This window comes from Sus scrofa, chromosome 4 (genome assembly GCF_000003025.6).
Source record: "Sus scrofa isolate TJ Tabasco breed Duroc chromosome 4, Sscrofa11.1, whole genome shotgun sequence".
In the NCBI taxonomy this organism is placed as follows: domain Eukaryota; kingdom Metazoa; phylum Chordata; class Mammalia; order Artiodactyla; family Suidae; genus Sus; species Sus scrofa.
Window position 1 is genome coordinate 29,415,523 of NC_010446.5, and position 23,476 is coordinate 29,438,998.

Here is a 23,476-nt window from a genome sequence, read left to right on the forward strand (position 1 = left end):
CCTGCTTAAATTGGGACTCGTAAAGAGGCTGCTGCCTCCGCGGACCTTTCTCCACAGGGCTTCTCCTCCTCGCCTCTCAGGTTCAAGGCGGAGAGATGCTGATTGCGCCGAACTGACCAGTGCGGGCCCTGAAGCTAGAGGATACTCTGCCTCTGAGTCTTGCACCGCAGCGCAGTCGGCGCTGGCTCCTCGGATGAGCCCTCTAGTTCCCTGACTTTTGAGAGGCGTCTCTCCCCCGCCCGGCCGCCCAGATGCAGTTTCGTCTCTTCTCCTTTGCCCTCATCATCCTGAACTGTATGGATTACAGCCACTGCCAAGGCAATCGATGGAGACGCAGTAAGCGAGGTGGGTTCTACTCTGCCCGGGCGCGTGGCGGCACTCGCTCCGGGGCTCAGGTGGGCAGGACCTTGCCTTCCAACCCCGCCTGTGCGCGCCACCGCTCCCCACTTTCCCAGCCCCGGAGCTCCGTCCGCCGAAATCTCTTTTTTCTCCCCTGAAGGCGCGGCGAGCCGGGTGAGCCGAGCGTCCTGCGGGCGCTCAGGGCTAAGTGGTACGGTCCATACCCACGTTAACTGCCGGGCTTCTAATTCTGAACTCCTCTCTTTCGTTTTATCTGGCATTCATTGTTTCTTGTTCTTTTCATCGTTCTCATTTTAGTCCTCTCAACTATCTCCCTTGCACCTCATCTGTGTCTTCCTTGGCCACCCACGTGCGCCCCAAACCCCGACCCCATATCGCTTTGGATAGGCCCTAGTACTGTGCGGTGTGTGTGTGTCTGCCTGCGAGCGCGAGAGCTGGGGAGGGCTATCAAGTCGATGGGGAGGGCCTGCATTCCAGGAAAGGGGCAACACTGATTTCTTTTTCTGGACCCTAAAACTAGATGGGATGATCCGCTGAACTTTCTGCATTGAGCCCCAACTCGTGCGCAGGTTTTTTTGGGGAACGCTCTCTTGCAGAGTGGTGTTTTGGGGACAGGCCCGACTCTGCCCTTTCCGTTTACTTCCCTCAAAAGCAACTATTTCTGAGGTTTCTGTACTCAGTGAAACTCACTTGCGGCTTTTTAGCCGCCCCTCTCCTCTCCATCACCTGTGTGCGCTGCGGGGAGGCGAATGGAAGCCTCCAGAAAGGTTTCAGAGAGCTAGATTTCCTCAAGATTTAGTGAGCCCTTATTTCTGACTCTAAGTCCTGCTGCGGTGCAGCTAATCCAACTGCATTTTAGGGGGAGGGCTGCTAAACACAATTAAGTCTTCTAAAGGATTTAAACGCAAACCACAACCCCTTCACCTCCCCGCCCAGACACACACACTCATCTTGCATTACAGCTCCTGGAAGGTGCACAGCAGCACGTTAGAGTTTATCTGTCTTGGTCTAACAGTTTGGTCTTTTGCGCAGTTAGAATTTGCCTTGGGTTAACAGATTTTGATTTTTCTGGGATATAAACATCTCACTAGACCTGTGATGTGGTTTGTTTATAACTCGTTTTATGGAATCTCCAGTCTTGCATCCAGATTTTGGAGAGAGCTTTTTGCGCCCTAACTTTTCACAGCTTTTTAGGACGTTATTTCGCTGTTCTTACCTACCCTCAGGGTTGAAGGTTAGCCTGCGGAGGGCAGAGCTCGAGATAAATGGTGGTGTCCGCTGCTTCTGTTCTCCAACTGACATTGTGCATCTGTGGTTTGTAAGAAGGATACCCCTTTCTCTCACCCCTATTTCTCTCCCTTTCTCTCTCCTTTCTGACATTTGGAAAATGTTAATTTTCAGAAGTTTTTCTGAATAAAAGTACTAGGGAGAAGCTTCTTCCCGAAGGCCATGGAAGTTTGATAAAGTCTTGGAAAAGCCCTTTTCTATTTTCCTTCACCCCCAACCCCCCACCTCCTTTCTCCACCCTAGTGTTTTCTTTCTAGGTATCACTTGGTAGAGCTGGCAATTTTTGATTACACTGTGGTCAAAGTGTTTGGAGAGGCTTCCCCCCCACCTCTTATAAGTTGCAGTCTATTTGGTTGAAAAGACCAAAGTGCTTACTTAATGTGTTCAAAAATACAGAAATATCTAAAATCCTTGCCAAGTTCTTGTTTATTAGATGAATTGCTAATTCAGCAATGTCTTTCTGATCCACACAGTCTGGCCCATTGTCGTTCAGCGAGGAAGAATCAAGCATATTGTTTTAGTAGAATTTAATGCGGAGATGCTATCTGTTGGAGAACGACATTATAGCACTCCTGCGGCCAGAAGCGATACTGCATGCTTTTCTTTCCAGTACCATCTCCAAAGTTCTGCCTCTGCCTCCTTAGGTATCTGATGCAAAACCTGTTTCGAAGCTGCTTTAGCAAAACTTCATGGGAGTTACCCCCACACATCCAAGTGCTGACATTTAGAAATCCAGTTTTAAAGTGTGCATTAGTAACTTTTGCCAGACCAACTTTTCAGTTAATAAAATTCCCATGCTGAAAGTACATGTAAATCAGCAAGGTTGTAAAGAGAAAAAAAAATTGCTATCAAAATGTATGTGTATGTGTTTTTCTTTCTTAAAAGATGTCTCTTCCCAAATCCCAAGTTTCTGGCTAAAATAACTGCGGTCCTTAAAAGTGACCACACTATCTATGCCAACAAAGGGTGTACTGTGTTTTTAATTAAAAGTGGAACTACTTAAAGGGCTGGCTAGACAGTGTAGGGTGATAGTAGCTTTTCTGCTTTGCAAGGAAGCTTAAGGATTGCATTGTGAGAGTTTTGAAATGAATAGAGATCTAACTCAGGTTGTGTGAATTGTCTCTCTTCACAGGCTTAAGCTGGTTTTAATTGATCTCATGTCCACTGATTGATCCTACACCAATTGTTGCGCATACCAAACAATTGGCTTCCCAAAGGAGATTGATTTAAATTAGTTCCTTGGTGAATGCTTGACTACTAGCCAAATCTTGTCAGCAGTGACAGTTGACATGCTAGCGCCTATTGTGGTACCAACACTTCCCCTTTTCCCTTTGTTTTGGGTAGTGGCAGTTAAATATTACTTTCTAGGAAGAAAAGTGATTAGTACCTTAAGAAAAGGTGTTGTGGCTTGGAAGATGAGTTATTTTCTTGGCTTTGTCCTATGGTGTAGGCAGCAGTGATACCAGGATTGGTTAGGCTAATGCCTGGGATCTGATTCTTTTTCTTTTTTCATATTCCATCTGCAAATAATCAAACCTTCACTGTGGAGCATTCTCAGAACTCCTTTGGCATTATGTTTAGTCTGCTCTATGATCTCAGATGCTCTATAATATCATTTTCTTAATGAAATAAAATTCTTGGCAGAGATCAGATAATTTAGTCAGTTAAAATCAATTGCATCCAGTCTGGGATAGAGAGCAAATATATCATTTAACTCTATGCTTTATTTCAAAATGTGGCCAAAGGATTGAAACTAAAATGTCAGGCAGGACTTTGGGGGAGACCATCATAAACAACACTTGTCACCTACTGGTCTTTCGTCTGCTGTTTAGAAAACAAAACCATACAATAAAAATGCATTTGATAATCACTAATGGGTCCTGGCAGCAATACATTTGAACGTTAGGCACAAACACAATACCGAGAATGAGTATCTCCTAGAGGGGAGACACATGCCAACTTTCTGAAAAGCTGATTGACAATGTTTTGTCTTTGTGGTAACAGTCATAACTCATTGGCCTCCTCACCCTCCAGTCTCCTTCAAAAACACAGTCATTATTAGCTACCATTAACCCCTGCTGCCTGCATCTGTCTTGGGACTTCTTATGATTGATTTGTAGGTAAACTGTTATTTGATTTGTTTTTTTATCTTGTTGGAATGGTTGTAAGCCTCATTTCAGGCTGAATTAACTGAAAGGTGAATAGACAAATCATAACTTTGTTAGGTCTTCTGGGATCTTTTGAGCTTGGTGTGTAGTGGTTTAAATTTATATTTCTTTCATTCTTTTTATATGCCCAGTCACAAATTTACCAGGGATTTATGAATACTTCTTGATGAAACTCTTTAAAAGCAGCAAGGCTCCTAGACATATGATTGTGTTTCTGGTGGCTGATGGTAGGCGGCGTGGTATGACAAGTGTTTCTTTTGCTAGCCTTTTCCCCACTGAAGCCTCAGCTTCTCCCTCCCTAATCTCTCATTTCCCTATGATTGGATTTGGCCTCTTCCAAGAGACTGAAGTGTTTATCACAAATAGTGTGGTATGTTTCTGGCAGCTAAGGTAGTTTAAAAAAAAAATACATGTTTTCTCTTAGAACTTATGGGGCTAAATTTACTTGTATTTTTTTAAAAATTGAAGAGATGTGGAGAAGTGACAAGTTTTACAAGTACTTTTAATAATAGCTTATTTCTCTTAGTATCCTTTCAAAATACAAAATGGCACATGGAACATATTAACCTATGCTTAAAAGCTTCAAAAAAACATTTTGTATGCTTGCTTTTTTAAGTTCCAGAGCATTTCAGAAAAGCTCATGTGATGCTTCCCTTTGCAGCTTAACTTTACAGCATAAATACGTTCTTTTCTCTTGTTCTCTTTTGTTAATGGGCTTTTCCTCCAGCATAAGTCTGAGTTTTTCTGGCCAGTATCTTACCAGCACACAGAGGTTAGAAAGGTTAGAAAGTTGCCGTGCCCCAACCAACATCTTATTAATTACGCTCTTAAGATTTGGAAGTGATTGAAAAGAGGTGAGATTTCCCCAACCCTCCACTTAATTCTGGCTTTCATTATCTGTTTATAAATCCAGCTTGGGTAGAATCCAATATGTACAGAAATCACAAGTTAGAAATGACACTTCTCATTTCTTAATGCAAAACCACCTCGATTTACTCAGAAACTAAATGGCCAGTTTATGGATTATCTAGGCTACTTTTTACTTCTTTTTTTCCAACTGACTGCCTTTTGAACCATTGTTTTTCCTGGAAATAAGCACTCATCCCTCTCAAGTTGAAGAAATAGATGACAAATCATTTGGCATAATACTTGATAACCACTCTGCTAAAAGAAGGTGGTAATCCCTGAGATAAAAATAAAATTAAAAATTTTCTCTGTTCATTATTTTTTTTCATTATTTGCAATAATCAAGCCTTGACGTTAGATACAGTATTGCATTTGTTATATTTGTGTAAATTTCCATTATTTGCAGCAGTCAAGCCTTGACCATTAGATACAGTGTTGCATTTGTATAAATTGTAACATTTTTGGCTGAAATAAATATGAAGATGCTAATTAATAAAGTACATAAATAATTTATATATGATAGGGAAGGCATATCTATTTACATGCATATATGTAGGTGTGTGTGGAAGGGAGGATGTTATGACTATGGAGCATTGGGTTTTTGTCGCTAAAAGGATGTTTATCCTTCTTTCTCACTTGTCATCTTCTCAGGATGACAGAATAGGAAGGGACAGAGGAAAGGGGGAGCTGAGGGGGTTAAGGACTAGAAGAAAGAATGAGTAAGCAGAGAGTGTTTCTGCTCTTTCAAAGCTCACCCTCCCCTAGTCCTCTCTGTTCCAGGACCTTTCTGTATGTCACCCTCTGTTCAAGCATGCTGCCATCCCCCTCATCCTAAAATTCTTCATTTTCTTCTTCCTTACATGACGTTCCAACCCCTCATTTCTTCACTTCAACCCTTCTCTTGTGTTGCCTAATCATCCTGTTTGCTTCATTCACTGTTCAGTCTGTCACAATCTGGCTTCTACCTCCACCATTTTAGAGTTTTCTTAATGGTCATCCATACTTAATTAATACTCAATACCAAACCCCACCAATGTGGTTTCAGTCCTCCCATCCCTGAGATGATCCCTCCTTTCCAAAAAAATCTCTTCCTTTGGTTATTGACAACTGTGCTCTAATTTCACCTCCCACATTCTGTGCGTTCTTCAGCTCTGGTGCCCTCATTTAGGGTAGCAGGCTAGTATTTCTTTGCCTTTCTTCTTTCTCTTGGGGGATTTTATCCATCCCTGTATCCTCAACTGCCTTTTCCATGTAAAGTCCTTTACTTCTACCCTGCCTTTGAGCTTCAGATTTTATTACACTCTGATTTCCCAGATATTGCCTATTCATGCCCCCTCATAGACAGATGAATGTTCTATTCTATGCCCACTCAAACTTGACAATTCATTTCCTCCTCTCTGCCTTCTCCCAGATGAGTTCCTCTACCTGTATTCCTTGTTTTTGCTCATGGGTTTCTATGTATCAAGGCTGGAAACCTCACTGCAGTCTTTGACTTTCCTAACTTTCCTATTGTCTCTCTATTGATTCGTTCAGTCTTAGTGGGTATCAGAAATGTTGTTTATATCCATCCCATACTTCCCAAAGGTATTTCCTAGCTCAGATCCTCACTGACTCCACATCTCCCATTGTCCACTTGTTCCTCACTCCATCCTTTATAGTGTTGCCACATTGAATTTTTCTCAGCATGATCCACAGATGGGATCATGGTACATCTTTGCTAACCATTTCCAAGCCCTCAGGTCTCCATATTGACTGCAGAATAAATTCCAGCTTCTTTCCCCGTGCATTCAAAGGCTCCACCATCTGACCACAGCCTGTTTCTAACCTTCCACCACCATGAAAGTACTATATGCTTAAGCTATATCAGACTATTTCATTTCCAAGCACCCTGTTGTATTTTCATGTTTTTGTGTTGTTGAGCATGTGGCGGTGCCCAGCTAAAATGTCACTCTCTCTAGAAAGCCTTCTGGGAGAGTTCCTGTTGTGGTTCAGCGGTTAATGAACCTGGCTAGCATCTATGAGGATGTAGGTTTGATCCTTGGCCTTGTTTAGTGGGTTGAGTTGCCATGAGCTGTAGTGTAGGTTGCAGATGTGGCTTGGATCCTGCATGGCTGTGGCTGTGGTGTAGGCCAGTGGCTACAGCTCCAATTTGACCCCTCTCTGGGAACCTCCATATGCCAAGGGTGTGGCCCTAAAAAGACACACACAAAAAAGAAACCTTCCTGGGATTTTTCCCCAGTAGTTTTCTTAGCTCTTTATGCTACCCCCAAAGCACTCTTGTGTCCCCCTTTATTCTGATTAACTTGCCACATGTGTCACCCTCACTATATTTTAAGCTCCTCTTGGGAGAAACTTTGGCATATTCATCTTAATTCCCCAAACCAGGCTGAATAGACTGCTTCCTCCACAAATGATGGCTGAATAAAAAATCATTGACAATGAGGTTTTTTTTCTTTTTCCTTAGGGCCACACCTGTGACATATAGAAGTTCTCAGGTTAGGGGTCGAAAGAGCTGCAGCTGCCGGTCAGAGCTACAGCCACAACTTTGTGGGATCCAGGCCTCATCTGTGTCCTATACCACAGCTTGTGGCAATGCAGGGTTCTTAACCCACTCTGCGAGGCCAGGGATTAAACTCTCATCCCCATGGATACTAGTTGAGTTCTTAACCTGCTGAGCCAAAACAGGAACTCTGACTATGATACTTTGCTTGCCCTTAAGATAATGTTTATATCTTAATGAGAAAAGTTTTTCTTTTAAATTTGAAGTTCTTTATGCCAAATTGGAGTTTTAATGAATGATTAGATAATAGGCATAATTTCATTATTTACTATTCTTTAAAGACAAGCAACACTGACATAAAAAAGTATCCCCAGCCCAGTCCTTACTCTGAAGTCTATTCTGATAATCTTCAGAATTTCAGAGTAAACTATTGTGTATGTATGTGTGTGTATTCATATACCTGTTCATTATATGAATAATAGAGTATCACAAAAGACTGGTGAATTTGGGACAGGGAAGGGGAAGCTCTGTGAGAGTTACCTGTATTTAAAAATACTTCTACAGGGAGTTCCTATTGTGGCACAGTGGCAGTGAATCTGACTAGGAACCATAAGGTTGTGGGTTCAATCCCTGGCCTCGCTCAGTGAGTTAAGGATCCCGTGTTGCCATGAGCTGTGGTGTAGGTCACAGATGCAGCTTGGATCCAGCGTGGCTGTGGCTGTGGTATAGGCCAGCAGCTGTAGCTCTGATTGGACCCCTAGCCTGGGAACTTCCATATGCTGCAGGTATGGCCCTAAAAAGACAAAAGACCAAAAAAAAAAAAAAAAAAAAAAAAAAAACCACAAAAAAAACTTCTACAGAAAGGTGATCCTAAGAGATTTTCATCCCCAAACATTTTGTATGAATAATCATTTATAGAAAAAATAGTTGTTATTGTCTTAAAAAGCAGTCATAATTAATAACATAGATAAATTAGTGCTGGCAAATGTTCAATCTTCTATATGACTTTAGAAATAGATATAGTGCTGTAAACATACCTATGAAAGACACAGCTGTGCATGTATTTTATTTTATTTTATTTTTTTTGTCTTTTTTTTTTTTTTTTGCTATTTCTTGTGCATGTATTTTAGAATAAGTTCTTCTGTAGGTATGAATAGACTACAATTTTTTGTACAGTGCCTTCCAGGAGAGCACTCACATTTCACTACCCTTTGAAGGACGTGGGACTGGTTTGACTAATAAAGAAGGTGAGCTGCTTGCTGAAGGTGTAATTTTAAAATAATAGTCAAGTGGAAGAGAAAGAGAACCAGAATTCACCCCTCTTGAATCCACTGGCTTTTCCTGTACATGGTACACTTTCAATGTAAGTGTTCATTTTAAAAAAAGAAATCACTTTTGAACCCATTCAGAAGTTCTTTGGACCCAGAATTTTACTGAGCTTCAGAACTTCCTACAACTCATAATTACGCTAATAAAATAGCTAGTATTATGTAACTGAAGGCTGAAGTTGTCAAGTAACTGAGATGTAGGACCGTAAGTGTGATCTGGTTAAAAACTTGCATACTCATGTTCCTAATTTTTTCATCATTATTCTTGAATATGAATTAAAGGAATCTCTTTTATGTCTGGTACTCCAGTAGCCAGAACAAATATGTGTGTATGTGTGTATTTGTGTATCAATATATGTTTGTAGGTGTGTACATATATGTAATTTATACATATGTATGTGTATCATAAAACCATCATATAGTCAGAATAGCCAAAACAGCTTAGAGAAAAGCTAAGTAAATGTTACTTTTATTTACTCTCAAGATGTAGAGAAACTAATTATAGGTTGTTTTGCCTCCCCCGGTCTCATCTAGTCATTTGGAGAAAACCTTCGCAGTTACTTGAAACTGTCCAATTTTTACCATCTGCTGAAGGATACTAGGAGCACTTATAAAGCAGGTTAGCTGGCTCAGCACATTTCTTTTGAGCAAGAGCTTCTTAACTTGGGGTCCAGAGGTGGGGCCATGATTTTTGTGAGTCTCCTGAAATAGCAAAACAGTTTCTGTTTCTTTTTAGAGTGTAAAGAGAGGGCCTGGAGCTTTCACTGAAGTCTTAAAGTGGCCATGGGTTCATCCTTCCTTCAACAGGGTAAGAAGCTTTGGTTAAAGGAATAGGAGGTAGGCCTTCTTTATTTGCATGATGTCAGATGGCTGCTTTCAATTGACATGGACATTTGTTTCCTGAAAGTTTGTTTTCCACGTGTGGGTTTACAGCCATTTGCCAGGTGTACATGAGTACACTTCACAGTGTGAAGACACATTTGAAGTACTATCGCAAGACTGTTTCAGTAAATAATTACTTGGCTATTAATCCCTTTCTCAAAGGCAATAGTTGTCAAATTCTCTTCCTTCCCCTAAAAAGTTTATGAAAGTAAAAAATAAGTACACTGAATACGGGGTTCTGTTAAAACTTCTCATATGGTCTAATTTTTATCTTGTTAACTAAACAGTTACGTAAAGTTTTAGGAATCAGTGTTGAAATTTTTCAGCCGATGACGATGAAGGGCTGGCAGTGACAGGATTTGTATGTATCACACTGCCAGTTCACAGACTGGGAAGAACCAGGCTGAACACTCTTCAATTCTGGTCAAGTGGGCTTCTGCTGGATCTTTGCTGCTGGGTCAGCACATGTGCAATTTTTCTGCAGGGACAGCCACAGTCTCTCACCCATCGTTGGATTCAGCAATCCTACCAGCCACTTAGCAATTAAAACACGCAGAGCGATAGAGGGCGCACTATGCATTCTTTTCCTCGCGCTTTGTTCTCTGAAGTGTAGATTTTGTGCTTGCTTTGCTCTTCCCCCCGTAGGTTCAAACAGCAAACCTGTTCTACTCTTTCCAGTAAGATTGATGCAGTGAACAACCTGACCTCCTCACAGAGAGGGAGGGGGAAAAGGAGAGAGAGAAAAAGAGAGAGAGAGCTTTCACTTTTACTGAGCATTTCTGGTTTTGGTCCCTAGACTCCTTTTGACAAGGCCCTCACAGACTTAAAGGGCAGACTTAACCAGCCTCCAGTTTTAGTATCTGTAGTACCTTTAATGGTAGAGATTGTTTAGCTTGGAGGTGGATTCCAGCTTCTACAGCCACTTTGGAAAACATCAGTTTTTCTTTTCTTTTTCTTTTTTCTTTTTTTTTTTAAAGAATGTTTTCTATAAAGTGCATGCCTAAAACTTGAAGCACCTGGTAAAATTCAGGATTGACCAAGTGACTAATACTTCACAATTGTTTGCCAAGTTCTTTAATCTTTATGTAGAGACCTAATTCTTTCAATGGATCTTTCAAATTGTAGCCCTTTGAGAATGGTAAAGATTGTCTGATCTTGAAAATCCACAGTTTATTTTTTTTAAGGTGTTCTTTCCCCTCTATGTAATAAAGTCTGACTAGGATTTAAAAATTCTCTGGCCCCTCTTTGCTGATCATCTTACATTCATGTTCTAAGGCCTCTTTCTTGTAGTCAAATCTGGCTTTTAATGTTGAGGGATTTGTGCTGTATCTTCATTAACCTGCGTGTTTAGTTTATCACATTGCTCCCCCCACCCAAGATCAGGTTTCAGTTTATTTGAATCATAGCGAGGTTATGATTGTGACCAATGTATGACCAAGTGCTTGCGTCTTGTGCTGCCCCCGCCCCGCCCACCCCCAGTCTTTGGAGAACTTCTTGTTCTCAGGTCTTCCACAGCTGTAACTGGTCTTTGAAGACTCTGCACTGAATGATCCCAGTGGATTGGGAAGAATTGTACCTGGGACTCCCAGGTTAACACCCTTAAATATAAATGAAGACAGTTCTAGTTTTTGACTTGTCCTTGGGATAATTCTTATAGGTGGAAGAATATTTTGTTAAAATTCTAATTTTAGACACTTGCTTCTTAGTGATATTGTAGACATTCATTTCTTTGAAGTGTATGTGTGTGTTTAAGGGTCACGTTTAAAGGGAATTTTGAGGGACTCCTGGGAATTAGTTCTGAGTTCTTAGTATTAAGACATGGCAGAGAACAGCTCTAGGTTGAGTGAGCATAAAGAGCAAACTAGCTCAGACTTTTTCCATTAATCCAAGGATCTAGATATATGTCTAATGTTTAGAGAGAAATCAGAGAAATCAGGGCTGTCTTATCCCTGATAGCATTCCTTCTTCTGGCGAAAGGTACCTTGTGGTCACTTTCCTTCTATCAACTTAGTATTGTAGAGAAACTTTGTAAGGGTTAGGAGACTAACAATGACTAACATTTGAAAAACCAAATGTTGTTTGATAGTGGACAGTGGTGGTTTCCAGAAATGTTATTAATGGGTTGAGGTCAGTTTGTGGTGGAGCACGGGAAGCCATTCACTCCACTCCTGGTGGTAAGTCCTTTGGTGGCTGATGTGATTCCTGACTGAAATCTGTGCATTGCTTTCTCTCCCTCCTTTAGATAACAGTGTCTTGAAAAATTGATCTAGGGCTTAACAATTGTCCCTTGAAAATTGATTGTCCAAAGTTATGAACTTTGTGTGATTTAATTGTTCCTTTATGTAGGAGTAAAAATAATGATTTCTTTGCAGCTGTTATGGGTGATCTCAACATCAGTTTGACTTGAAAGTGACTCAAAGTGAATAATAACTATTCTAAAGGCTTTCTCAAGCTTCGAGTAGTCATCTTTTTTGTTGAATTCTGGGAGAGAGTTTTAAAGAAATGGGAGAGCCTGGACCTAGAGAGAGGAAGAAAGAGCAGGAACAGGATCACTCCTTTCCAAAACTCTAGGCCTTCCATGTGGAAAAAGGATGTGATTTATTCTCTGTCCTTTTTTGGGATTAAGACCAAATGAAGGAGGATCATAGGGAGGAAAATTATGGCTTATATTTAGGAAACTATCCATTAATATGAGACCCTTTCTTGATGCCCTGAATCACTGGAAATTCCCTTTTTCAACAGTGAACGGTATCTCTTAAGAGTGGCCATATTGAGTGTAGAGAAAATTTGAAGGGTCACTCACACCATAAGAGCTATGATGAGATATAAACAATGCATCTGGCACCTAGTCGATATTTATTTTTATTTAAACTTATTTTAAAAAGTATAGTTGATTTATAACGTGCCAATTTCTGCTGTACAGTAAAGCTACCCAGTCACACATACCCAGTCATACCCAGTCATACATTCCCTTTCTTATGTTATCTTCCATCATGGTCTATCCCACGAGACTGGGTACAGTAGGTCTTCATTGCTTATCCATTCTAAATGTAATAGGCATCTAATAGGTATTTAAATAGAAATTCTTTTTTTTTTCTCTTTTTTTTCTTTTTGCCTTTTCTAGGGCCGCTCCTGTGGCATATGGAAGTTCCCAGGCTAGGGGTCTAATCGGAGCTGTAGCCACCAGCCTAAGCCAGAGCGATAGCAATGTGGGATCCGAGCTGCATCTGCAACCTACACAACAGCTCATGGCAACACCAGATCCTTAACCCACTGAGCAAGGCCAGGGATTAAACCGAAACCTCGTGGTTCCTAGTCAGATTCGTTAACCACTCAGCCACGACGGGAACTCCCTAAATAGAAATTCTTGTTGACAATTATTCAGACTCAAATACTAAGATCTAAATTGTGTCCTTCCTAAATAGGGGACACTAAACAAAATTACTTCTTTAGAATCTGCATTGTCTTCCTCTGAGTCATCATCCTAAATGTCAATAATAAATAATATTATACATATTGAAATTTAATCTGAATTATTAATAAAGAAAAGGCATTTATTAATTCTAATGTGACCATGATGTTAAGTTCAAGTATGTTTAATTTTAAGAGAGTCAGATTTCAATTCAACTATAACCAGCATGGGTTAAACCATGCAAATACTTTGCTTTCTTTAATGGGGTTACTAGCCTGGAAAATAAAGAAGCATTAGACAAAAACTCAATACCTTGCACTTATGAAAGCATAATAGGCTTAAGTATTTTTGTGGAGCAGATAGAGAAATGCACATATATCTTACGTTTTTTTTTGCCTTGAATATGACAGAATGGTGAGTGATGGATTGATGTGCACTTTACAGGAAGCCTCTGATATAGTAAAGGATTCTCTCTCCAACTTTATTGGGAACAGTATTTTCTTAGCGATTTGGTTGAAAACAGATGGCATATCAATCACACTTTTGCATAAGAAGAAGTTGAATAGGCAGTTAAAATATTGGTTGACTTGGTTACGAAAAGATCTTGATGGTGGGGAATGGAAGCATGAATTTATGAATGAAATCTTAACTGGACAAATAAAGAGTTTAGATCTTGTGATCAAAAAACCAACTGTGAAAGAGTAGGATGACAAGGGATTATCACGGACTTTTGACTCATTCTGCCATTACCAGGTGATGTAGTTGTAAAAAGGAATTGGCCTCATTAAGAGGAATATTTACCAAGATTCAAGAATAAGACAGGTGAAGGTGTCCATCCTGCACCAGTGTTCTGCTCTAGATGTCATTATTTTCAGAAGTGGATTGGCAGCACAAGTGATAATACTGTATTGATTTACTAGGGCTACTGTAACAAAGTACCACAAAGATGGCTAAAAAGAACGGAAGTTAATTTTCTTATCATTCTGGAGGCTGAGAGTCCAAAATAAAGATGTCGGCAGGTGTGTGCTCCCACTGAGCCTGTAGGGGAAGATCCTTTCTTGCCTCTTCCAGCTTCTGGAAGCCCCAGATGTTCCTCAGTTTGTGGCAGCCTAACTCCAACCTCTGCCTTCATCTTCATGAGGTTGTCATCCCTTTTGTGCTGGTCTTTCAGCTCTTCTTATAACACTACTACTTATATTGGACTAGGGCCTGCTCCAGTGACCTCATATTAACTTGGTTACAGCTATGTAGACACAATTTCAAAATAAATTCAGAGTTACAGGCTCTGAGGGTTAGGACTTCAGCATATATGGGGTGGGGGTGCAAGTCAACCCATTCAACCTGTGTTAGACCCCTGAGTTCTTTTTTTTTTTTTGCTAATTCTTGAGCCACTCATGCGGCACATGCAGTTTCCCAGGCTAGGGATTGAATCGGAGCTGTAGCCACGGGCCTACTCCAGAGCCACAGCAACGTGGGATCCAAGGCATGTCTGCATCCTACACCACAGCTCATGGCAACGCCGGATCCTTAACCCACTGAGCAAGGTCAGGGATCGAACCCGCAACCTCATGGTTCCTAGTTGGATTCGTTAACCACTGAGTCACGGTGGGAACTCCTTGAGTTCTTTAATTCATTCACTCATTCATTTATTCACCCAGCAAGCTCACAGGCCACTTATGTTTTCATTCTCATTGACTCTAAACTCCGTGGAATGTGTAATTAGTGATTGTGCCCTAATAATAATTAGTGTTAAGTTATGACAATAGAAGTAAAATGATTAGTAGAGGTTAGACCACTGCAGCCAGATTGTGTTCTGCACATAAAGCGTGATATTAATGTCACTCCCTGGCCATATGCACACAGCAGCCCTAGGGAGATGCTTTAGACATGGCTAATAACGATATAGGTTTTGAAACAGGACCCTCAAATTCCATCCTGCCCCGAAGTTCTGCGGAACTGCACAAACCCAAAGAACTACCTGAATGTGTTGATTATATTTCCAAAAAAATCCACAAGTCAAATTGGCTTCTTGTTCATCTAAAGGTAAATACTCTGTTTAACTGGCTTCCTTTTGAAGTTGACTGAACTCCAAGAGCTGTTATCCTCATGAAGTCATGTTTGTGAAGTAATTGCTTCAATCTCAACCCAATCTGCTGTCCAGTAGCATCTGGTGTCAGAGGTGCCTTAAATTCCCTCTGATTTTGAGTAGTGTCTAATATTGACACTGCCAAGGGAGGTCGATCTGTTAATTACTTGTGTGCTATATAAAAGGCTAGTAAGAATATTCTTTTTTTAAATTACATTTTCTTTTTTTTCCCCACTGTACAGCATGGGGACACAGTTACACATACATGTATACATAATTTTTTCTCCCTTTGTCATGCTGCGTTGTAAGTAGACATAGTTCTCAGTGCTACACAGCAATGTTCATACATTTAAATGTGAAATACTCAAACATACACAAAAGCAGAGGAGCATAATGACTGCCCATCACCCAGAGTGAACAAGTATTGAGATTTTGCTGAACTAGTTTCATCTATTCTTTATTCTTTTTAACTTTTTATTGTTATATGTTAAAATCTCAGATATTATATCATTTTACCATCTCTCTTTATGCATTTCTTACAAATACGGACATTTTCTTACCAAACCACAGTGTCATTAACATACCTAACATGATTGCTTATTCTTGGTAGCACCTCATAGTCAGTATGCCATCAGACATCAGTTGCCTCACCAATGTCTTTATATAGCTGATATGTGTGAATCTGCATTAGCTTCACACCCTCTCATGGTACTTGGTTTATATGTACCTCAAGTTTCTTTGATTGATTCTTCATCCCCACCTAGTTTTCCATGCCATTGACTTACTGAAAAACATCACATCCCTTTTCTACAGAAAGTCTGATGTTCTGGATTTTTCCATTTGCTCCCTTGGAGTCATTTGATTTCCTCTCTCCTCCATGTCTTTGTAAACTAGAAGCTCTCCTTAAAGGTTTGATTACATTCAGGTTCAACTCTTTTGGCTGGAACACTTCCCAGGTGCTGCTGCCACTTCACATTACAACACAGGAAGCACATAACACCCCATCCTTTCTTAGTGATGCTAAGATTCATCAGAGGATTCGTGTGGTAACTGTCTGATTCCTCCATTTTGAGGGCCCCATTAACCTTTCAAGTAATGGTTTCTTGATTCATGATCTTTGTCTGGATTGTCAGTTTCTTTATCGATTGTAAAATAGTTTTCTTTATTCTTTCTACATTTATTAGCTGAAATTCTTCAATTAAAAAAAGAACAGTTCCTTTTCAACCATAGACAATTTGTTAACTATAAACAGTTCTTATAGGGAGAGCAGGCAGCACACTTCATTCTTCCTTTAATTGCAGAGTAATTTTCAGGGTAAGGAGTTGATGCATGTTTGGCTGGCCAGAGGGTCAGCTTTACTACAAGTGAATAAAATGCTTTGATTTATGTCAAGCCATGGCCTGTCAGATGGAGGAGGTGAAGTCTTCCAACAGTTTCTGCTTAGTGAAACATGAGTGGTAGAATGACATTAAAAAACCCCTCTTTTTGGCTTCTGCTAACAGGAATGAAATGCAAACCTTCTGAAAACCTGAATTCTATTAGATATCTTCTGATAATGTTTTCTGTTAACAGCTCTCAGAGAAGCTACTGAGTGAATGTACAGTGGCTTCATCCTAGTGTAATCTGAGGCTCATTGGGTAGAAAAACAGTACTTTGTGCTACTGAAACATTCTCTAGAAGGCTTAGGGAGGGGAGGAAGGAAAATATTTGAGGAGATCAACTGGATGTTGTAGAATTCAAGTAACGGCACCTGAGAAGGATTAAAGTTTCCTCAAACACGATCTGAATGGCAGCTGGCCACCTAGAATGTGCTCCCTGTGCCCATCATGGCTCGTTTTTAGCTGTACAATCTTTAACTTCTAGGCATGTGAAGAAAGGGTCTAGAGAGGATGTCTTCAGTGCCTAAAGTGGCTGTAAAAGTTGTAAAAATAAATGAGAACATTCCTTTCTTATTAGCTGCAGCTAGTTGTTGCCAATTTCAGAAATCTTTGCTTTATCCACTTTATTTATTTATTTATTTTTTAGTCTTTTTGCCTTTTCCAGAGCCACAGCTATGGCATATGGAGGTTCCCAGGCTATGGGTCAAATGGGAGCTGTTAGCCGCCAGCCTACACCACAGCCACAGCAACACGGGATCTGGGCCGCATCTACAACCTACACCACAGCTCATGGCAATGCCGTATCCTTAACCCACTGAGCAAGGCCAGGGATCAAACCTGCAACCTCATAGTTCCTAGTCAGATTCGTTAACCACTCAGCCACGACGGGAACTTCTCTTTATCCATTTAAAAAACCTAGCTCATTGCTACTAATAATGTTACCACTGAGGTAGTTTTTATATTTCTTGTTTATAGATATCTATAATAGCAACATTTAATAATTTTATTATTTAGTGAAGCTGAAAATTTAATTCACATAAATGTCTACTGGGAGGATAGAGAAGAGCAAGGTAGAAAATTTGAATATACACACACTTAGTACAGGGCTCACGAAAACAAACCTGTGGCCGGAGAAATGCAACCCTGTAGGCATGTGCTTGTCTTAGACGTAAAGTGTGTTCACTGTGTTTTTTAAGAGAGCAGGAAGAATTGTGAGGTGAAGAAATGGGTTGTATTGAGGCCAGGGAAAAAAGGGCAAAGCACCGAGTTGCTTCGACTAATGATTCTTGAGAATTGATCCCCCTGACCAAACCCTCTTCAACCTGTACTTTTTTTTAATTTTTAATTTTTTTGGTCTTTTTCCATTTCTTGGGACGCTCCCGAGGCATACGGAGGTTCCCAGGCTAGGGGTGAATCGGAGCTGGAGCCGCTGGCCTGCACCAGAGCCACAGCAACGCAGGATCCAAGCCGCATCTGCAACCTACACCACAGCTCACGGCAACGCCGGATCCTTAACCCACTGAGCAAGGCCAGGGATCGAACCCTCAACCTCATGGTTCCTAGTCGGATTTGTTAACCACTGAGCCAACACGGGAGCTCCTGTACTTTTTTTTTTTTTTTTGTATGACCACTCCTGTGGCATATGGAAGTTCCCAGACTAGGGGTTGAATCTGAGCTGCGTCCTGTGACCTATGCCACAGCAATAGCAGATCCTTAACCCACTGAGTGAGGCCAGGTGTTGAACCTGCATCCTCTTGGACCCTATGTTGGGTTTTTAACCAGCTGAGCCACAGCAGGAACTCCCAAACTGTATGTTTTTAAGAAAGAAAACAAATGAGCTATATCCAGTAATTAAGGCCAATAGTTCATGTCTCATTTTCTTTTTTCTTTTTTTTTTTTAGGGCCACAGCTGCGGCATATGAAAGTTCCCAGGCTAGGTGCTGAATAGGAGCTTCAGCTGCCGGCCTGCATCAGAGCCACAGCAATGCCAGATCCCAGCTGCATCTGCAACCTATACCACAGCTCACGGCAACACCGGTTACTGAGCGAGGCCAGGGATTGAACCCACGTCCTTATGGATACTTGTTGGGTTTGTTATCACTGAACCCCAGTGGGAATGCCAATGTCCCATTTTCTTTAGTTTTGAAATTTATTATGATGGTAAACCTCATCTTGTTAAGATATTTAGGTTTTTTTTTTTTTTTTTCTTGGAAGCAGGTGGTAAAAACTTTACACTGTGTTATATAAATCAGTTAAAAAACCACTTACTGTGGACTTTTTATGGTTATAATTTCAACATTTATTTACAGTTGGAAATTTGGAAAATGGGGAACAAGACAATGAAGAAAACCATAACTACTGATAATCTTTGCATTCAGCAATAGCCACTGTTAACATTTTGGCTTTTATTATTCTAGATGTTTCTTCCTCTTATATGTAACATAAATATAAGATTTTAAAACTTAATACATCATAAAGAACATATTCATAACTATTTTAATGATGTCTGCTTTATAAGTCATTGTTCATATGAATTTTTTAAATCCATTTCCTTCTCATTGGACAGTTAATAATACTGAAAACATAATATTGAGATGTTTAATAATGCTGCTGTGAACATCCTTGTATCTTTTCTCACATCTCTTTTCCTTGTGAATCATTGATCAAACTATACCTAACAGATAATATATGCTAATCATTACATTTATTGAGCACTTACTATATGCCAAGCATTGTTCTTCATGCTACATATTATCTTATTTAATCCTCAAATGATTGTTTTTCTCCCCATTTTACAAAGGAAGATTCTGAGGCACAGGAAGATAAATTACTTGCCGAAGGCCACAGAGCTAGTAAGTGGTAGGGCTAGAATTTCAGTCTAGGCGTTTTGACTCATCCATACTCTTAAGCACCAAGATGGAAAAGTGAGGCTTTTGATCTTACTGCCAGTTGCTTTCCAGAATATGGTACTGATTCTTATTCTAAGGTGGGAAATGGTGTGTGCATGTTGCCTTGAGTCTTTGAGACTATTTTGAAAAACATGTTTGATTACTCCTACTGAGAATAGAAGGAGGCGTCTTCCTTACCTTTGAGAAGCTCACTATTTAATAAAACATTAATAGCCACTCAGTTATATAAACCTTTATTCCTTTTCTTCTCTGCAATACCCATGATTTCTGTACCCCTCTCTAGGATATTTTGAATCCTCCTAGGTCTATTGCCATTTTTTAGATCAGGTTATTACCATCTCCCTCCTGAACCACATGGCTCTCCTTCTAGCTGATATCCCTGCAGTCCGTTCTCTACAAGGCAATCAGAGAAATTATTTATGAAACATAATTCAGGAGTTCCTGTTGTAGCTCAGTCTGACTCATGTCCATGAGGATCTGGGTTTGATCCCTGGCTTTGCTCAGTGGGTCAAGGATCCGGCATTGCTGTGAGCTGTGGTATAGGTCACAAATGTGGCTTAGATCCTGTCTTGCTGTGGCATAGGCAGGTGGCTACAGCTCCAATTAGACCCCTAGCCTGGGAACTTCCATATGCTGCAGGCCCTAAAAAGCAAAAAGCAAACAAACATTTGATTCTGCCACATAAGTGCTTCAGTGGTTTTGATTTCCATTATGTCTAAAATAAAACCCCAACTCCTCACTCAGCCTGGAAGGCCATGTGTGACCTGGTCACTGTTTATTTCTCCAACCCTCTGTTTGTTGTCTCAGTCCCAGTGGCCTCTTCCTGTTTCTCAAACACTCTAATCTTGTTCCTGTTACAGGACCTTTGCATTTGCTGCCGACTCTGACTAGAAAGTTCTTTTCCTGCCTCTTCATCACCAGCTCCTTTCCAGACAACTATATTGAAAGCAGCATTTCTCTTCTCTCTCTCTGTTTTCTGCAGTTAAAGCTATCAGGGGCAGGGTAGGGTGAGGCAGGAGGGCTTCCTATGGCACATCTCTAAGGTATGCTCTTAGATTTATACTCAGATTTGTATTAAGGGCCAGGGATCAAACCACAGTAGAGACAATGCCAGATTTTCAACCAACCAGGTCACCAAGTAACTCCAACTGTTCATTTCTTCAACATGGAGCATTTTTTTCCTTGTTCCTGTGGAGAGAACACTGCTTATTCATCAAAACCCATTTTTGCGTTGGGCATTTGGCAAGACCAGGTTTCCCAGCCTCACTTAGAGTTGGGTGTGGCCATGAGTCTGAGTTTTGTCTTGGGACATGTGCGCAAGAGCTGTATTCACTGCTTCTAGACCTGCCCCCACAGTCTCCCTGGGGAAGAGTCTCTCTTCTTGAGTTGGCCAACTTGGTGCCAGGGATCTAAGCCCCTGGGTGGGGGGTGGCAGGACCACCAGGTAAACAGGGCTTGGGTCCCTGGATGACTCCATGGGAGTCCCCCTGCTGCATATCTGCATGGGGCCATCGGCAAGAAACAAAGTCCTTTGTTAAAGCCACTGAAATGTTAAAGCCACTGAAATGTTGACATCTGCAGCAAAGTGGATGAATCTGGAGGGCATTATACTCACTGAAATAAGCCAGCCAGACAGAGGCAAATACTTCATGGCATTACTTATATGTGGAATCTTAAAAAAAAAAAATGTCAAACTTGTAGAAATAGAGAAGTAGTTGCCAGGGACGAAGGGGTGGGGAAAATAGGGAGAGGTTGGTAAAAGGTTTCAGGGTCTCAGTTATAAGATGCATAAGATCTGAGGATCTCATGTAACATGACTATAGTTGATGACACCGTACTGCCTCCTTGAGATTTGCTAAGAGACTGGAGCTTGAAATGTTCTCACTAAAAAAAGGTAAATGTGAAATGATGGGTATGTTAATTAACTTGATGGAGGACCTCTTTCACAATGTAAATGTATGTCTAATCACATTGTACACTTTTAAATATATTACACATTTGTCCATTGTACCTCAATAAAGCTGAGAAAGAAGCTAGCATTTCTGATATAGGCTGTCTTATCCACACCAGAGCTTTTGAAACATAAGCTCCAAAAGGGTGGTGACCTTGTTCTCATCATATGCTTAGTGCCCAGCACAGGACCTAGTCTGTGGGTATCAAAGAAATGTTTTTTGAACAAATAAAGGCAGAATATCAGTAACAGCATTCGAGCAATCCAAGACAGAATGCTAAAAGAAGGATATGGATGGGAAGTGAGCTGATGATGTTCCAGGAAAAGATTTCATGAAAGTAGGGACTTAACCTTAAACATAAAAGATTCACTGTTTCTAAAATGGTGCTTAAAGTTCTTAGTGACTGATACTTTAGAAACCTATACCAAAGGTGCAGTACAGTGATTTCATGCTAAATGTGTAGAATTTAATAACAGCTGACACATTGGGCTGTATTCAATGATTTTTATAATTGCCCCCCAATAGCTGAAAAATATTGAAAGTTTCTTTATTTCTTACTGATAATGCTTAATATATATTTGAACTTTTAAGAATTTAATTGATGTGAACAAGAAGGGATGTCAGCTCTTACTACTGATAGGGTGAAATTCCTTGATGTTCAAGGTTCCATAGATTATTTTGCTTCCCTAGTGATAGAAATACTAGTTTGGAGTTAGGATCCGGTGGCATTCCTTCTAGAAGTGTCTATGGGCTCTAGGGAGAGAGCATGTGTCACACTGTACTGTTGTTGATGGGAAGGATTTTTGGTCAAGATTGAGGATTTTTAACGTTTTAAAGAAGAGAACCTGTTTTTAATTTCTGGGAAGTCTTGAGATTCTGGGCCTGCAGGAGAAGGGGCAAGAGGAGATTGAAGATTGCTGCTAATGAAGTTTCCAGGCATGTTGTGCTGGGGGTGAGCTTTCTACCACTAGCTGTGGACACCTTTCCATCAAGAAGTATAAGCCCTTTGAGAGCAAGATGAATTGATAGCAGCAGATGGCTCCAGTTTTAGGATCTATTAACATACAGGCTCAGTGCCCTAGTTATGACGGGGATGTATAGGAGTTCCCATCATGGTTCAGCAGAAATGAATCCGACTAGCTTCCATGAGGACACAGGTTCAATACCTGGCCTCGCTCAGTGGGTTAAGGATCCAGTGTTGCTGTGAGCTGTGGTGCAGGTTGCAGACATGGCTTGGATGTGGTGTGGCATGGCTGGGCTGTGGCATAGGGTGGCAGTTATAGCTCCTATTCAACCCTTAGCCTGGGAACTTCCATATCCTGTGGGTGTGGCCCTAAAAAGACCCCCAAAAAAGTGGGGGGGGGCAAAAAGGATGAGAATGTATACCATATGAGGCCTTTATTCTTACTTTAATTGTAAAGTCACTGGTAAAGTTCATGCTCTCTGTCCTACCTAAGTGAGCCCTGACAAGTAGCTCTTCACTAGCTCAGCCACAAACTGTGCGTGTGTGTGAGAGAGGGAATTTAAATCGCATCTTTTTGACCAGACATCCTGCCTATTTAAAATGCAAGATTTAGACTAAGTAATTCCAAAAGTCCTTTCAACAATAAAGTTGATTTTTTTGTTCTTCATTTGGTCCAAATTTTCACACCCCACATTCTTCCATTTCTTAATTACTTGGTAACATGGATCACATTAATTATATCTTTCTGCCCCAGTTTTCCTCTTTGTAAAGAGGAGGTAATGGTCCTTACCTAGTTAATGATTTTGTTGGAATTAAAGGATACATGTCAGGCCCTTGGAACAGAGGCTGGCACAGAGCAAGTGTGAGGTGACTGTTGGCTGCTGCTGATTAAATTTCCCCCTTGCTTACTCTGTGTGTCTTTTTGCTCACATTTGCTCCCACCCTAGGTCTTTAGTAAATTCTTCATGCATGGTTTTGAGACATTGCCTAAAATGGTGTATCTTTAAAATTCATTCTATTGAATTTTAGAGGAATACATCCCTGTTGGAAGTTTGCTCAAAATCATTGGTAAGTTTGAGTTTCTCAAAAGAAGGAGCATTTTCTTTTAAACTGGCTGCTTTTGGTGAAAAACAGAAAATGTGCATGCTTAGAGAAGTGCAAAGTACACCTTTGAAAAAGTAGTGAGTTCATAGAAACATAAACCTAGGATTCTAAGTCAGCATATGTTCAGTTTGCTCTATTTCTATATGATCCAGTTCCTGCATGATCCAGTTTTATATATAGTTTTTTTTTCCATTGTGAAAATGAATCACACTAGAAATACTTGACCAGCTGAAAAATCT

At 40.6% G+C, this 23,476-nt stretch overlaps 1 protein-coding gene across 1 annotated transcript in view; it reads left to right on the forward strand.

The window, feature by feature from the left end:
• The window catches only part of RSPO2 (R-spondin 2), a 162,117-nt gene continuing 138,892 nt past the window's right edge, over window positions 252-23,476 (forward strand). The window contains 1 exon segment of the mRNA NM_001293141.1: window positions 252-345. Within this exon segment, the coding sequence (NP_001280070.1) occupies window positions 252-345 (94 nt within the window).